The following is a 17878-nucleotide window of genomic DNA, read 5'->3' as shown; positions in this document are numbered from 1 at the left end:
CGGTGGAGAGGCTCAGAGGAGTGGGTGGAAGCAGTTGCTGTGCATCCATGATCCTGGGCAATAAAGCGTGTCACTAGGCTGGTCCCCCGCTGTCATTTATAGCAGCCTGGCTGCTGCTGCTGGTCCCGGCTGCCAGTGGCCACGGGAGCCTGCTGAGAGGGCTGTGGATGAGCAAGCTGTGGACTTGGCCCTCTCTTCCCTCAGCTTATGCCTGTCTCAGCAGGGCGGCTGGAGAGAGGAATATGGAAGCTGCTCTGCCAGCTCTCTGCTGTTGGAAGACCTTCAAGCTTTGGGAGATGTTCCCAAGCTCTGCAGAGTGAACAGGCAGTGACTGCATCTCACCCAAGAGCTTGGGACTTCAGGCTCAACCCTGTGGCATGAAAATGTCAGCACACATGGGTTTTCTGGCAGGAACAGGGAGCATGCAAATATACATCTCTTTGAATGCAGTTGTCTTGAATGCCTTCTCCTCCATTGCACTGAATATGCTGATATTTGAGGACATAAAAATACTACTACTCTGCTTGCGTGCTCCAAGCCTAGTTTCTGTTTTACAGCTCTGTCTCAAAGGGTAAAGCTCTGCGTATAGCTGGCTTTTTATATCTTGGCTTTTAAGGCAAAGGGAAGAGGTGACATGGGTAACAGTGTATCATTGAGGGAGAGTAATGTTCAACAGTAGGCAATAGTGCTCATTTGGTGATAATGTCACAAATTGCTTCATATTTAACTGTAAGCAGAGATATTGTCCTGGAAGTATTTTGCAAATTACTCAGAACAATGTCGACCCCAGAAATTGGTTGCATTCAGTATAAATATTTCGAGTTACTCATTACCATTAACAGAAAATAGTAATTCTTGTATATTGTACCTTTTTTTTTAATGAAACTTGGCAGGTCCAACCACTCCTTCCCCGTGCCAAATTATGCACTATAGAGTTCAGTCCATGAAAATTTACTGCTATGGTTGATGTAAATTGCATCTAATGGGCAGATGACTCACGGCTGTGCTGACAGCCAGCATTGCATCCTAAAGGCACATACGAGCAGGTTGGGAGCGAAGGCATAATAAACAGGGCTTCTCTCCATTTCCCCCTTCACGTGACAGTTTTCTTCTCAATGCTGGGCTAAGCAGCTTCTGGGATGCCGCTCTTTGCTCAGGTCACTTGTATCACGGTTGCAGTGGCCTTAACAAATTTTCCTAGCTATTGTTCCCAGTGTAGACTTCTGAACACAAGCCAAGTGCACCCTTTTCCATTTCCAAACAATATTAAGAGGCTTGTTTAAAAAAGCAGTAACTTAACGTGCTTCATTGCTTTTCTTGGAAACGCCAGGTTTTTAAGTCTGCAATATGAAATTTTGCTACACATACGGGATTTGCAGAGTTGCAGCTGGTTATTGATAATGCCGTGCTCCGTTGTGGACCAGCAAGTCTTGCTTTTCCCCTTCGTGTCGTCACTGCCATGACATGACTATATGCAGGTGCTAAGGACTGAGGGCTATGGGTGAGGGCAGATCTGATCATTGAGCAGGATTTTAAAGACTCATGGCATTTTTTAATAGTGGGAACAGACCATTAGGATACAGTTCCTCCAGTTCCCCCCTACCCTATTGAAAAATTAATTGGGGGGAGTGTGGGAATGCTGCACTCAAAACTGGTGAGCATCATCTCCTTGTTTTGCCGTGCTCCCAAGCCTCCTGCACCTGGATGCCCGATTGTAATTCTGTTGGATCGGGGATTGGTTTTGGTTATATAGCACCTAATGCCTATGGCCCAGCCCAAACCTGGAGGCATTAATGTGATGTAACTGGTATATTAGCTTTTGATCACACTGGGAAGCTAAACCAGTTTGAAATGTAGATGAGGAGGGATTTCTGCCCTGCTGTGAAACCTTTCAGGGCTGTTGTGGAGAATCCAGCTTTGCACTGGAGCGAGTCCAAACCCCTCTTCCCACTCTGGTTGTGAAGTACGAAGTAAATAAAAACATAATCGTTATTTTGCGGAAGGGCTCTTGGAGGCTTTGGGAGAGAGGAAGATGACAGCTATGGAGCAGGAATGTCCAGAACTACAGTAGCGTTTGTTAAGCTGCTGGCAAGAAAGAGTTTAATCCAACCTTCTGCAACTTCATTTAAAATGTGATATAATTACTGTTTACGCTACAGCCTAACGCTCCTTCCTGTTTCCAGTAATTATGCCAGAGGCACCCCATTTATTCCGAGTGTATCAGCCCAGGATATGGTCATTACCGCATTAATGGGAAGTACCTTCAAATTGTTGTATTGGCAACAGCTATATCCTGGAGTAACAAACTTCTCGCCATTTAGCACCGTTCCTCTCCCCCACCCCATTGCTTTAAATGCAATAAATTAATCTTAAAGATGGCTTTAAAGAAGAAAACCTCGTTTGAAGATAGGATTCACCCGGTGCTATTGCTGCTCGATGTTCACCGGTGCTGTTGCAGTGGGCAACACGATGCCAACACACTGGGGTGAGGAACGGGAAGTCTGGAAATTGTCTCTATGGTACAGTAACTCCGAAACGGATTCGGAGTCCCCAGACAGCTTGCTGCCCTGGGGTGGAGTGTGCCACGCTGGGGTGAGTAATGGCCTTTTCGGAGGGTTGGTCACTGGGAGGAAATGCCGCATCAAGTGGTGATTTAATTCTGCAGCTTGACTTGGATGCTTGGCAGTGACTCGTGTTGGCCTCCTGGATTTCTTATTGTAGCAACAATTTATTTTAATTTCTTAAACTAGCTTGAAGCACTGTGTTTACTGACTTTTGTTTCCAATGAGAAAATATGTAAATTTTAATTAATCCAAGCTGGAGTTAAAAAGAAACCAAGCCTCCGCATTGGAGGGGGTCAAGGGACTGGAGTCTTTTGGCTCTTTTTTCCTATTGGATTCAATCCGAGTGCTTGTTTCACCACTACTTTGCACTCCAAACCTGTCCAGCTTGCTCTGTTATGGTAGGATGGTCTGGTGGTATTGAATACGTGCTGTTGTCTGGCCGCTCTTGCTACGTCAGTGAAACCTGCCTGAGGTTTTTTGGAGTCTGAAGCACGCGATGGTTGAGATTTCATCCTTAGTTCTGCTTAAAAACTTCCCTGGCGCTTCCTTCATTGCTGAGCATGGTCTGCTTCGGGGACTTGGTGAGTTGCCCATGCTGTCGTGTCGGCAGGAAAGTTTGGAAAGGCTGCACAATACTGCACAGCCCACCTTACCGGGGAAACGCTTCAGCATCCTGGGCTGCCTTGGAGTACAAATGGAAGAGGAAATTACTCTTACTTGCGTCCATCTTCAGTAAGAGGAACAATGACTTCAGCAGGCAGCCTCAGTGCGTGCGATTCCTTTTCCCACAACGGGGAACTGACAGGCAGCTTTGAAAGGGCCTCGTGTGTCCTGGCTGTCGCAGGAGAACCAACTGTCTGGGTAAACATTTCCAGTAGTTGGAGAGTTTCCTGAACACCCCCTGTTCCCTCTGACTTGGTGCGATTCCTGGAGATGGTTGTGTCTGTGCCAAGGACATTTGGTGCTGTGTGACACAGCCCTTTACCTAGGAAGCCACAGCCTTGGGCACCGGCTCCTGGGGTTGGATCCCAAACGCATCTTCTGCTTAAATAATGGCAGGGAGCTGTTCCATTCCCTTCCTGTTATGGACCGTGAGCACTTGGTGGGAGTGCATAGGTTGGTCAGGTTGGTGTATCTCATGGCAATTAACTCTCTAGAGCTCTGATTGTATTGGATTTGGCTGACGGTTGCTAAGGCGGGGTAGTGTAGCTACGCGCTTAATGTTGCATTTAATCCCTTCAGGTCCCTCCATCTACTTAAGAGTCTCCATCCACTGCAGTGCTGATGCTTTCTTGTCTGCAGCGGCTGGAGATTGCAGGAGGAAAACAGAATAATGCTTCTTGGAGGGAAAACTGACTCGCCCCTAGATGCCTGTTCACGTATTTGGACAATGTATAATGAGCCGGACTGGAGCTGACTGGCAGCGATCGTTTTGCGTTTGTCTACTTATTCCAGCGTCACTGCATTCTTCTTGCAGCTTTGAATCCCATTCTGCTATGAAGTCAGCTTCTCAAGGCTGTCTCGCCCTACAACTTCAGTGTTTCCGTATAGATCTGTCCAAGTGTTCTTGACCATTAAAGCAAATCAGTATTTTCCTGCACTTGCTCTTACACTTGGCTTCAAACAGGGCTTAGGCTCCAAGATGGTCACTGCTAGCGAGAGATGTACATTTGGCAGGACTTGAAATACTTGTTTGAAGGCTAAAGGCTGTTCGCTGCTAAAGTAATCTTCAGCAGGGCTGTCTTACGGGCAGTTGTTTCGGTTTCGGCTGCCGCCGGCAACAAAATCGCCACGCGGCCGCCCCTCCCCCCGCCGGCGTGCGGAGGAGAATGGAAAGAAACGGGCAGAAAACTGGTGGGTCGGGATAAGGGCAGTTTAACAGAACAGCAAACAGAGGGAAACAGGAACAACAACGATACAAATAAGGAGAAAACACAACCACGAACCGTACAACAGCCGCTCTCCCGAAACCGGACCGGCGCTGTGCCCGCCCAAGCCGCGAGTCCGTTCCCGCCGCGCCGCCCCCCCCACCGGAACCCAGCGTGACGTCACATGGTATGGAATACTGGGCTCTGTTTGGCCAGGTGGGGTCAGCCCCCACCCCCCGGCTGTGCCCCTTCCTGGAGTCCGGTGAAAATTAACCCTGTTCTGGCCAAACCCAGGACAGCAGTCTTTGTTCACTTTTGTTCTGCTGTGTGCTGGGGGAAAGCCTTGCCATGCCAGTGTCCTAGACTGGACATTAGGAGGAATCTAACAAATGCTAATGCTGGAGAGGATGTGTTTAAAATTATCCTGGTTTGGAACTGGCAGTGGCTCAGGCTCTTCTTCAGGAGACCGAAGCCAGGAAGGAGGAGATTTCCAGGGCCTGAACCAGGGCCTTTTGGCCAGGCCATCACACTAGTTCTGTTCTAGTGAAGCATGAGGGAGGAGAGGAAAAAATAGCTTTTGACTTCTTTTTTTTTTTCCGTATGTGTCTGTGTGAAAGGATTTGGAATATTGGCAAAAGAATCTCCTTGTCTTGGTTGGGGTTTTTTTTTGTTTCTTTTTTTCTTTTCTCTTCCATGCAGGTGGTTGCCATAAAGGTGAGGTGTGCTGGGAATTGCTGTCTGTTCAGTGGCATCCATTCCCCAGGCAGTTGCTTTGCTTGCAGCCTGTCTTGGGACAGCACCTGCGTGTGCTCTGGGTCTGCCTGGCGTCCTGGCCAGCTCGAGCACAGCAGTCATGCTGATGGATGTGCGTGTCAGCTATAAAGGTGCTTCTCTTGGCTTTGCCAGGGGAGCAGCCTGCGAAAATAAGCTGTAGGACTTCGAAGCGTGTTTAGAGTGAAAGTAGCGTTGCCCTCGAGGATGGAGAAGTGCTGCTGGTAACCTAACAAACCAGAGCTTTTTTGGGTAGAAGGGGGGTAGGCCAATAACTGTCATAGCACATGCTGGATGTTCTTTTCTGTTTGGTAGTGGAAAAAGTCTGTCTGAGTTTTCTTCTGAAGTTGGGACTTCACAGGACAGCTGAGCGCCCCGCTTTCCCATTCTCACCGTCTCTGTTGTGCCAGCTCTCCCTTGACCCTTGGGAATGTGGTTCGGTTCATTAAGCCATGAGCAAACAGCATTTTCCTTCTGTCTGGAGCTTCACTGGTGTATGGAGCTAAACTGGCTTCCTGAGGAAGCAGATGAACTCCTCAGGGGCTGGAGAGCAGTGAGACTTGGGGCTGGGGAAGGATGGGATGAATTCACTGGCAGCGAGACATAGAACAACTCGCCGTCCCTTGGAGTCTCCTTTCCCGCCCTCCCCAAAAGGGTGCGTGAGTATCAGACCAGTGCTAGGTTCTGTTTTCACGTTTTTAGCTAACTTCAGAACCTGGGACAAACCACTTCCCATGGATTTTTGAGGGTATCTTCTGCTATGTTTTTCAATTATTTTTTTTCCTGTACATAGTACTTAAAATGCTACTGGCTATAAATCTTACAAATACCACTTTGTGTCTGTCTACTGAAGTTACAATTGGTGTTAACTCCCTACAGAAGCAGGAGGTGCTAATGCAAGAAACAAAATGTAAGAAATAATGGCCTTTTAATATATTTTTATTGGTTGAAGATTTAATGACTTTCACTTATTGTTGCTTTTTATCTTTCTGCAGGGATGTGAAAGCAGGAAATATTCTTCTTGGAGAAGACGGCTCAGTGCAAATTGCAGGTAACTTTCTTGGTAGCTTTGAGTAAACATAGGCATAATGGTGTCTAAAGAGATGGCTTAATGGGCAAGAAGAATCCTACCTAAAAATGTTAGCTTCAGGAAGCCCCACATTTCTTAAAACAAATCCAACAGCACCAAAAAACCCAAAACAAAACAAACCCTAGGGTTTGCTACATCTTGTTATCTTAAAATACTGTTCGTTGGAATAGTGACAATCAGCATGAATAAATCCTTTGACTGTGAAGTCCTCAGAATCAAGAGATTAGATAAAATTTTTGGCATAAGCTAGTCAGATTTTTAAAACAGCGAGTTCATGGGCTGGGAAATGGACTGCACAGACATTACTGATTTATCATCGATGTGTGTCATTGTTTAACCCAGCAGCAACGTGTAAGATAGTTTTCAAAAGGACCACGGTGAACAGTGGATAGATTCCTCGGAAAGAAACTGGTATGTCTGGCGGTAAAAGTCACTTGCAGCTTTGCCGTGACCAAAGATGTGGCGGTCTCATCCCTGCTCGTGGGATGCTCCCTGGCCCGCTTCAGTGGAGCTGAGTGGCAGAGTGCGTGTTTAACTGCCCTGACCCAGCCCAAACTGGGGTGGACTGCAAGTCTTGGAAGCAGTCGTGCAGGCAGCTGAGCGGCTGTAGCAAGGGACGGGGTAGGGAAGACTGTTAAAAGAGTTGCTTTAGCTAATGCAGATGTGCCCAGAGGGGACGTCAGCTGTAGTCGTTGCTGTCATGAGCTGCATCAACAGGATATGTTGGAAACAGTCCTTGGCGTACGTGGATCGTGTGTGGTGGGGGGTTTTGGTGTTTCTTCCCCTGTGCTACTTTTCTGGTCTTTTGTTTCATACATGTTCCTACAGACTTCACTCTTCTTTCCAGAGATCAAGATGATGATGATGATTATTGTAGACTGTTGAGTAAGACAAGATTTTTGGAGAGTACATTTAGAACCTGTAAGACGTGTTTTTCCTCTTCTTCCCAGTGTGCTGTTTTCCCATCGCGCATACAGAAGATTCCCTAATAGACACGCAGGTCCCTGTCCGACTCTCCTGCCCCTCAGGACTGTGCTCTTCCCATGAATCTTGTGGTGCCGTTCCAGCCCTTGTGCCACCTCTAGCTGGAGGGCAGAGCTCACGTCTGGTCCTGCCTTCGTAGCAAACATCCTTGCACATGTTTAACTTTCGCAGTCTTATATTTAATTGGAAAGAGCCGTATCTGCTTGTGATGAGGTCTCTTTTTCAGTGCCCTGCCTTGCTGGTGGAGGCACAGCAGTGGGTCACGCCAGCATGCTGGGGGTTATGGGACAGGGAGCTTGCAGCTGGGTGGTAATGCCTGTCGTGTCAGATGGGAGTGCCTGTTGCGTTGTGTGGTGCTGAGGGGTATGGACTCCGCTGGTATATTTATGCCTGGATATGTGTCTTGGAATGAGAGGTGTTAGATTTTCCACCACGAGGCAGAACACATTGCAGTGCATGGGTTTTTTTAATAAGTAGCTCTTCTCCCTCTGCAGAAGACAATAAACCCTTTTACAGGACATAACACCTACAATACAAGACTTCTGTTTAAAACCTGTAGTTGCTTTATTTTCCCTTGTAAGTCTCCCAGTGCTCTTAATGCCTCCTGTTATATTTCTAATGAGGTGTAAATAATTCATTCCATGTGGCAGCTGATGGAAGGTAGGGAGTGGCTTCTAAAATGCTCAAAGGAACAAACTTTATACAGTGGAATCCTACCGTTTTTTCCATAATGGAGCCAAGATGCAACATTTTAGATTTATAATTCTACAGAATTTTAGATTATGCTCTGGAAGAGGATGCAAATAGCTGTTGCATTAGAGCAATGCACTGTTATTCCAAGTGTTTCTGCCAGCCTAGCAGAAAGCTGCTTGCGTTTCTCTTTCAGAAGCGTGCCAGGGCTTCGCTTTTTTTTTTCTTTTCAATTAAGGCTCACTGGTAATAGGTACATGTTTAGCTTTTTTTTTCCTGCTGAATAAGTTTTAGTTCATAAGTAGTTTTAAGGTTGACTGGTCTTACTTGTACTGATTTCAGAGGGTTTATTTTATCTGTGATTTGTTTGTATTTTCCTGCACTGAACTGTCTACTAGTGGTTTATACATTTATAACGTTTAAATGATGAAATCCATCTCTCTGCATATCCTGCGGAAGTAACATTATGAGGTGTGCAGAGTTCCCTCTTTACAAGTTCTTTCTCTGAGCATGCAAAAGGACTAACGCTGTAACCTTTCATGAGACGCAGCAGAGCGACTGAACTCAACCAAGGTCAGCAAGTTCACCGCAGTGGCAGGAAGCACTTTTCGTTTCTGCGAAGGCAGCTGGTGACTTGAAAGAAACAAAAATAAATGCATGACTGAATACTAGAAAGAGCCTGACCTGGTCCTAACATGAAATTTTGTTTCTGTGGGAATTTCTGACACTTAAGCTTCCTTTCCTCCTGACCCAGGATGAAACAGCAGAGTTTCTTGTGAATTTTTTGAGGAGGGAAAAATACTGGAAGCAAACCAATCCCAATAAAGTGAGTTTTTGTTTTGGCAAGATCAAAGCACTTGCCTTTGACAATATTAATGCGTGTTATGAATAATTCCGTTGATTGTTGAGTGCTTTAGTTATCAGCTGGATGACATCACTGCGTTCCCATGAAAAAAAAAGTGTTGAAGTTTTGCTGGGAAGCTACATTGTGAGGGGAGAAAAAAGATTGATCAGCTGTGGAATGAAGCCTGAGGGTTAGAGTGAATGGGGCACCTCCCTTGGAGGAGCTGGTCTGGTGCATGTTACAAAATGCAAATAATGTAGCAGGAAAGAATGATTTCAATTCTGTTATAACGACTCCTTTCCCTTTTGCCATCCCTCTATAAAAACACTGCCCATGAACAGTTGTTAAGAAGGTCTTTTTCAGTGTTTGGCCTTTGCAACCCCTTGTTCCTGTGTGTTTCCTACTGCTTGACACTCAGAATAAATGTAAATCCTGAATGTAAATGTAAGGAATGTAAATCTCAAACTGGAAATACTTTGGGGAAAAAAGCTTCTTTCAAGTTTGTTTAAGAAAAAAAAAAGTATAGAATTCATGGCTGTAACTTTGCTGCAGGATTACACAGTTCTCACCAGTGAAGCTAAAAGCCTGGTTTGTTAATTTGGGCTGCACAATTCTGCTATGGCTGAACAGCAAATGCACCTCGGTGAAGGTGTGTCCCACGTTTCTCAGTTCCCTTTGTAACTCCGAAGCGGTGGCTGTGCGTCGGACGTGGAAGCTGCTGGCAGGAGCACTGTGAGCTGAGGCGGGCGCAGGTAATGCTGTGGAGGAGAAATCTGTGAGCTCAGGGGCATTTGCTCCAAGTAGGAATTCTAAAAATTCCTCTAATGGCCTGCGCAAATGCCCAGCTGCAGACTCCTCCCCAAGTCCTGGGACTTGGTGTTTTTACTCAGAGCTCTATTTTTAACTGTGTAGCTTTTACTTTTAAAATGTGCATCCACTGAGCCAAGGCATAGAATTGCCTTTAACGGATCCAGCTGACCAGTGAGACCTCAATGGAGGCCGTTTGCCTCTATCTTAACTTTTTTTTTTACCCCCCCTAAGGGCACTGGCTTGGACTTGTGGCTTGGCACCAAATTTTTTGGAGTCTGTTACAGTTCAGAGACTATCGCTTTCTCAGTTTGAAGTATTTTCTTGCACATTGAATTAATTAATATATCTTCTGGAGAGAGCAGGACTCTTTCCCGGATACATTGGTTTGGGCTGTGCTGACGGTGGTTGTTGCAATGTAAATTGAGATAGCTGCTTTCTTTTGTGTTGCAGCCTCTCCATGGCAATTGCTGTAATTTTTTTTTTGTCTTCCCAATCAGAGCATAAAACCTCTTTGCCCTGGCATTTGTTGGCTCCCTGCAGTCTAAAAGCTGCACAGGTAAAAACCCTCTTTGTCAGCATAAACTGCATTGGCACCAATATTGCTGCACAAACCAGGAGACTTCTCATAGTCAGCAAGGCTTAATTTTCTTCAGTTTATTTAACTGTGCAGGCCCTGTAAATGACTGGGAAATGAAGCAAGAGTCTCGATAGACTGTGAAGAGATGGGAGAGGTTGAGGGAAACTCTCCCAGGGTGCTTGAGACTTGCTTGGTACGAACCATACCCCAACCATGGCATGGTAAATGGCATTCTGCTGAGACTGGGTGCAGATTAGATCTTTTTTTCCCCGATTTTATCCACTGGGATATTAAATAATGTTCTCACCCACCCCTCTGTGACTGAACATGGAGGAGCAAGGGTCTACTGAAGGCTGAAAGGCACGTGTCCCTCCACGTGTGGGATTTTTCTGTTGTAGGGTTTTTAATCCAGTTGGGATCATTAACGCATACTCCAAGAGGCGCTCGGTGTGCCTGCCATGTCCCAGGCAGGCCGTGTTGCCAAGCGGTTGAAGTAGATTGAGATTTCATGAAGTCCTTCAGGACTTGCTAATTGATACTGGGCAAATTGCCTAACCCCTCTCGCTTTATCTATTTATAAAATGGGGATAGTTAAGGCCAGGCAAAACTTGTGTAACTGAATTTGTGTAACTTTCCACAAATCCATGCCAGCTTGTCACCGGTTCACTGTGTTCCTGACTGCTCTTAATTCATTGTACTAAAATAGCGCTCTACATAAACATCGAGCTATGATGCAGGCAGTGTCATTCACCCACTTTCCCTTAGGAAACTCTTAACTTTGGGAGATTAAATTGCTTTAACAAGGGGCAAGGCACGAATCTCACTTGGGAAGAGGAGAGCCGATCGCAGGGCGGACTCGAGCAGCCATTGTTGTGCCATGGACACCTCTGAGCTTCTGCTCTCTCGCGAAAAAGGGGCCAAAGTATTTTTCTCTGTGGCTGGTGGAGAGTTTTGGTGCCTCCCCTGCAGCACCATGGTGTGAAGTAACTTATTCTTTGTGTCACTTGTAAGATCTGCATTTCCTGAAGAGGTGTTGCGCTGTTTGGTGGTTGAAACCACTTGTGAACTTCTGCAGGGGGCAGTGGCTTCACCCGGCCTGGGCTTTGTTGTCCTTAAGTTACTTTGTGCAGTATTAGCATATCTTGATTAACATGCTGTTGGGGCTTGGTTTCAGATGTGGTCTTTATGTTTACTTGGGAGAGGGATCTCGTACATCTTTTATGTGCCTTGACATTATTGCAAGAGGCTGAGCTTGTGATGCATATAGAAATAAAGATGCTGTTCTGCATGTGAATTGAGTAGAAATGTGTGTGACTGTAGAGATCTACCTTTCCAAATGAGAACTTGGAAGAACAAGTATTTATTTCTAGATCCAATACCATGCAGTCCTTAAAGGAAAGAATTGTTCTTCGTTAATCTTCCTTTTCCCTGGTGTCTTTACCACCCTGCTGCGTTCTCAGCACAAAACTGCAATTTACCACTGCCTTCCTCCTTTTCTTGGCAGGCTTTATTCATCTTCAATGCTCTAAAAGCTGTGAGGTTTGCAGAAAAGCACTAAGTACAACTGCAGGTATTTTCTGATGGTGAACTGAGCAAGAAGGAAGGTGACCAGTGAAGAAACCACTTAGCACTGCCTTCTGAAATGCTTCTATTTTTGCTTGAGGAGGGATAATATCTCAGCTACCCAAGTTTAAAAACAGCTCTGAGTGGTTTGAAGTCAGGGTTGGTTTATTCTGTTGTTCTGCCTCCTCTGAAGCTGAGGACTGCTGCTTTAGGGTCTGATCCAAACCCACCAAACTCCGTAGGAGCCTTTCTGATGCCAGTAGGCTTGGGTCCTGGCTTGTGATCAGTGCCCAGTCACCTGTCCCTTGTGGTAGCTACCTACACTAGCGGGTACTTAGGCTTTTTAGGATTAAGGTAACATTACAATACCAGATGGCCAGGGAGAGATGATTTTTTTTTTAACAGCTGACTTCTAGATTTGGATGAAATAATCTGATTTACGATACTGTAGAACTCTGTCTTCCTGACATACGCAGCCGCAGTGGTGCCTGTTGTGATGTGGTCCTGCCTCAGCATTCTTGCCTTGGTGAGTTGTTTAGACTGCGTCTTTTGTTTTTGCAACGCAGAATAAGAAGAGAGATTTTCCTTTTCAGTTTTTGCATTTCCTGAGTGGCTAGAATAGTTTTAAAGTTTGTCAGCTTGGTTACCTTAATAGCAGGAGTTGTTGCCTGTATCAGGCTTTTTCAAACACTAGCCTGCAACTTCATTGTCACTGTAGAGTGTTTTGTAGGGTCTGTGGTTTGGAACATGTGATGTTTCTACTGAAAAAGACAAAATTGACCATGTTTTCTGCAGAGCCTCCATCAGCAGAATTGTCATTTCCATTCTGGATAGGTTTTGCTGTGATGTGAGAGTCTGGATTTTCTTTTTTTAAAGAAGTCTTTGGTTTATATCACTGAAGCATGTCCAGCAGATAAATCTTTGCAATGTTGCTTCAGAAAAATGATTAAAAAAAAATGATCCTATCACTTGCATCCAGACATCCTGGAGACTATTATTTGCTAGCAGACTGCTGGAAGTCTGCAATTTTTTGGGCTCCTTTAGAATATCTGGCAGTCTTTGGATTCCCAGCAGTGGTGGTTGCTGGTATTGCAAGCCAGGTCCAAACATTTCCAGTTCCTCCCTGTTTCTGATGATGCTGTCCTTTCCAGTTATCACCGTGGTGCACTAGTATAAAGTACAAGCTACCAAAGAGGAGTGCAGATGTAAACACTTCTGGGCTGTTGTACCACTTGAATTTCATGACTTTCCCCATTTTCTAGAGTTAAATTCATTTGCAATAACCTAATTCTGGTTTAGCCTTTCTGAGGGTGGTTAACAGCAGCAGAGAGAATGAGACACAGACCATACCAACTGCTCAGAAGTAAGAACTGAACCCTAACTTGTGGCTAGGATTTTATTTTATTGCTTTACAGATAGTTCTCAAGAGCAGGCACTTTCTTATCTTAGTACCTGGGACTTGGATAAAGTTGGTAGGATGGCATTTGAGAAGACAGTGTCAAAGTCGTTCCTCACAGCAGAGTAGCCCAGCCTGGTTGTGGCTCTTCAGCCCCCTGGAAATGAGGGGAAATTGAGTGGGAAAACATTGAATAAATCAACCATGTAACGGAATACAATTTAATTCCATTTAAGCTTTCTGCTGACCTCAGATAGCAGACGTAGGGGCACAGCTTCCAACTGGAATTTATTAAACCCATGTCTGATGTGCAAAATGTGGTGAATGCTGTGCACGCTGTGTAAAGGGCTTGTGTTTTTACTGCTGGAATGCTTTTGCTTTGAATGGCGTTTCCTTTACCCTCAAAATGACTACATGGAAACTTGAGGTAAGATAATATACACAAGTTGAAATACAGCAAATCACAATAATATGCTGATGGCACTTGGACATGTTTCTGTTAGTATTATCTTATTTGAAAGAACTTCTGATGGCCTTTGTGTTTGGAACAATAGATCTTGTGAGACTACCCGTAATGAGCAGTAAAGTGCAAGTAATTTTACTCTGATCTTATTAGGAAGCTCATTCAGTTTTCTGAGAAAAGCAGGGGTGGTGGATACACACGCAGAAGATCTCAAAGCAAAATCACTGTTGCAAAAAGTGGGTTTCCAGAAAAACACAGATTGCAGTGCTGACGGGGATAGTGATCCATCTAGACGTGCTAAAGCTTTGAGGTCAGCGGGAAGACAGGATGCCTCCGGGAACAGGGAAGAGACCAGGGCAGCGCATCTGACAGAAGCTGAACCCTGCTGATAGGTGTTTGCTAGTGTTTGTTTCAGCCCTGTGATTTCTGTGCAGCTTTCTCTAATGTCAACTTTCAGTTATCCGTGTCTAGTATTTTACTGAGTACAAAGTTCCTGTCCTTGGAAGCCTCGAGCCAAAGCGAGCAGGAAGATTTGAGCATCTTATTCTTCTGAGTGATAATTTTGGTGGTGTTTCTCAACTGTTGAAGGGCTGGTGAGAAGGAGCTCGCTGCACTGCTGGGGGATGCAGAGGGAAGCTTGGGACTGGCCTCACGTGGATGCCACTGCTTGCAAATTGTAGAGAGGCATCTTTTGTTGCAGTTGATTCCTCAGTTAGGGTAACATCCTTAAGCCATGGAGTAACTCCGTGGCTCCTCTAAGACATTTGCATTTACAGTTAACAATGTCAGTGGAGTTTTAAGAATTTTCAAACCATTTGTGGTCAGTAATGTTCTGGTTTTGTGAAATAGCCCTCGAATGTCAGAGACTTATCTTCCAAGCCTCTCATCAATCTCAAAAATGGCATTCAAGATTTTTGTTTGCTTGTACTATGTTATAGAAAGGGGGAGTGTGTGTGGATAAAATGCAGTTACGGAGAATGACCCATTGCAGGTCTGTAATTCTGCAATACATAAGCAGTGTAGTTTGGAGCAAATTGGGAAGAAATACCTATACAGTTTTGTGTTTACAGTTTTCCTGTCACCTGATGTATTTTTTTTTCTCTCCAAGGAAAGTCTGCCATCCTCTCTTGAATGACTTCATTGCCAAATCTTGTGTAACACTGTTCTCTGAACAAACATCCTGTATCCCACTGCTATCCCTGAACAGGACTGCTGCTGTTCACAGATCCTGTTTTCCATGCCATTCTTACTCGCATAAAACATCGGTGTTATCTTTGAAAACATGGTTTTCATGCAAAAGAATGATTTACTTTAAGTAACACAATTACCAGCGAGTGCCCGAGGCATCCCTGAGCACCCTTCATCTTGTGAAGGGTGCTTCCAGTGGAGGCAACGCTGTCAATCCCAGTCTGCAAGGCTTCCCCCGGGCTGGCCGGGCTGGTTAGCAACACGTGCTGCTCGATTCAGTAATGCTGCTTTGTTGTCAGGAACTGGTCCAAGTTCCCATTAAAGCACTGAGCATCTCGGCGACGGAAGATTACCAAGCAAAGCATATTCTGGTAATAAAACATCCAGAATAAGGGGCTGATGCCTCGAGGCTGCCAGAGGCAGTTAGGACAGTTAAATGTTACAAAGTGGAGTAACTTCTTATGTACCCGGCTTCATTGCTGCAAATATAAGCAGGATGCTAACTGAAGTGCAGCTATTCCTTGTTACATATGTGTACAAATGTAACGGCGGCACTGGCTGCCAGAGGCAGGTTTGTACAGTCGCGGGGCTGCTGGGGGAGCGCGGGTGTGCTGTGATGGGACCAGTGGGCTGTAATGGAAAGTGGAATTTTCCTCTCTGCCAGCCAGCGCTGAAAGCTCTGCTGTCCCCGGTAATTGCGTGGTGGACTGCAGACCGCTCGTGTACCAGCACTCTTAGCTGACTGTTGATCATTCTTCCTTCGTTAGGAAACTCCTCATGCATAACTGTGCTTAATAGATGGCTGGGAATGTGAGGGGAAAGAGGGGACAACCCTTCAGTTTGCTCAGGATGTCTTCTTAATAAAATCTGGTTTTATTTTCGTTTCAGACTTTGGTGTTAGCGCATTTCTGGCCACTGGTGGTGACATTACCAGAAATAAAGTCCGGAAGACTTTTGTGGGCACGCCTTGCTGGATGGCACCAGAAGTTATGGAACAGGTGAATTGTTTTTCCTAGTGTCCTTGTAGCTGATCTGCACCTGGAATTCCCTGCTGTCAGCAATGGCCGTATTTACTTCAAGCTAAGATGATAATTTGGCATCCTGTAAGGCTTTCTTAAAACCATAGGGTTTTCTTCGATTTGCCTATTTGCAGCCACACTTGTACTGGAGAATAAAGTAGATTTTTGCCCTGTTGCTTCTCTTCAGTCTGCTACCTAAAGTGAGGATGAGACAGCTCAGCTGTTGCATAAAGAAGATTAACCTGCCCCTCCCTCTTGCATGAATGTGAGGTAGAACATAAATAGTTTCAGATGTGGTAAATATCCACAGAGACAGCTCGGTAAAGTGCTCTTCTGCACTTGCAAATATTCGAATTGGGGGCAGCTAATTGCAGCATGTCAGAGTGGGGAGTTATTACAGGAAAGTAACATGCAGTTAACTTTATTCAGCTTTTTAGTTTCTCTTGGCTTGTGGGTATCCAGACTGTAAATGCTGAGGAATGCTTGCCGCTCCCCCTTCCTCCTCTACTCTTTTGGCTGGCTGAAAGGTGTCGTACTTATTCCTGTTGGATGGAGATACCTCACTTTCTGTCCTCCATTACCTCTAGACTAAACTACAGGGATAAGCTTTGTCTGTGTGACTACTGATGAAGGCCACCTGGAAACTTTGTTGAAAGTAAAAGATCATTGCCCATTTCTGAGCAGCATCCACAAGCAAAATTATGCTGCAGTCCTGACCGGGCATTTTGCAGTAGCTGTCTGCACTGATGTTCAGTGCCGTAAGCACTTGTAATATTGTCCCTCATCGCCTGGAGAAGTTTGACAGAGGGCTGGACTCGGGGTTTGACTTAACACGTGCACCAAGCAGAATTACAAATGACTTATGTTTTTCCTTTTTCCTTCCGGAAATCTTTGAAACAAATACTTTGGGAAAACATTGTTTTATTAAAAGAAACCCACTGTGTTACTTTTTTCCTTGCTCTTTTGAAGTTTCAGAGGGTATTGCGACTTCCCCCATAAATATATATATATTTAATATATATATATATAAGTGACGTGCAGCTAAAACAGTGGTGAGACTTCAGGGCAAGTGTTTTTCCCTTATTTATATTTCTGAGGAACTGAGATAATTTTGGAATAGCTGAAATATGCTGTTGATGAAAGACTTTTTCACTGTTTGGCCTTTTCAGTGGCTCCCCGTGGTGGCATTCAGCATTACAGCTCCGCAAGTACCAGGCTAACACTGTAGAGTACAAGACATGCTCCCCAAGCCAGGAATGGTCTTTGTGAACTTGCTTCTGAACTACTTCCCTTCATATACTTCTGGATTTTTTTTGCTATGTCGATTAAAAAGAAATAGAGATTATTCAGTATTTCCAAAACCAGATCGGCGTTGTCCCTTGTTTTTCTGTCCTGGTGCACAGGGCACATCAGGCTGGCCAGGACCTAACGGTGCTGCTCCCAGCTGGTTGTGGTTAGGGTGGCTGCAATCCACAGGACAACAGGGATAAGAGATCTTCAGGAGGGTGCTAAAAAGGGGCAACGAAGGTTTTGGTGACAAAGCGGGGGTTCTTGATGCAACAGATGTGTTTCCGAAGGAGGCAGATTTTCTAGGGAGTCCAACACTGCCACGAAGGCTGTCCACATCTAACTTGTTGCAGATTTAGATGGTGAGGAGGTGTTTTGGGTGCCAGTGTGAAATCCTTCAGTGTCCGTTTATATCATCTTGGTGTTTTCCAGCAGGTGTCACTCTGAGCCGCTAGATCCGAGCCGGGGAAAGGACCGAGGGCTGGCTGTAGGGTAGCCTGCCACACGTAGATATTATCGACCCCATTCCATCTGGCTTACTTCAGCATCATTAAGTGCCTTTAGCATGTTAATACGCGATAGCTTGGCACTGTCCCTTAACGTACGTTCACTTGACAAATTTATGGTAAAAAAAAAAAAAAAAGTTGATGGGAAAAATAAATGTTGGTGTAATCTAATGCAGTTAGGGGTAGTGACTAATGTGTGTTGGACAGATGTCAAGATGAACGGCTGTAGACAATTTTGAACTTCATAGCTTTCACTTT

General features: G+C 45.1%; 1 protein-coding gene across 1 annotated transcript in view; it reads left to right on the top strand.

Moving 5' to 3' along the window:
* The window catches only part of OXSR1 (oxidative stress responsive kinase 1), a 93213-nt gene that overhangs the window by 51752 nt on the left and 23583 nt on the right, over window positions 1–17878 (top strand). Inside the window, exons 5-6 of the mRNA XM_075419836.1 lie at window positions 6199–6254; window positions 15697–15806. Coding sequence (XP_075275951.1) covers window positions 6199–6254; window positions 15697–15806 — 166 coding nt within the window. The remainder of the gene's footprint in view (window positions 1–6198; window positions 6255–15696; window positions 15807–17878) is intronic.

Source organism: Opisthocomus hoazin, chromosome 4 (assembly GCF_030867145.1).
Source record: "Opisthocomus hoazin isolate bOpiHoa1 chromosome 4, bOpiHoa1.hap1, whole genome shotgun sequence".
In the NCBI taxonomy this organism is placed as follows: Eukaryota; Metazoa; Chordata; class Aves; order Opisthocomiformes; family Opisthocomidae; genus Opisthocomus; species Opisthocomus hoazin.
Note: the sequence above shows the minus strand (reverse complement) of the source record. Positions and strands in the feature narration are given on the sequence as shown.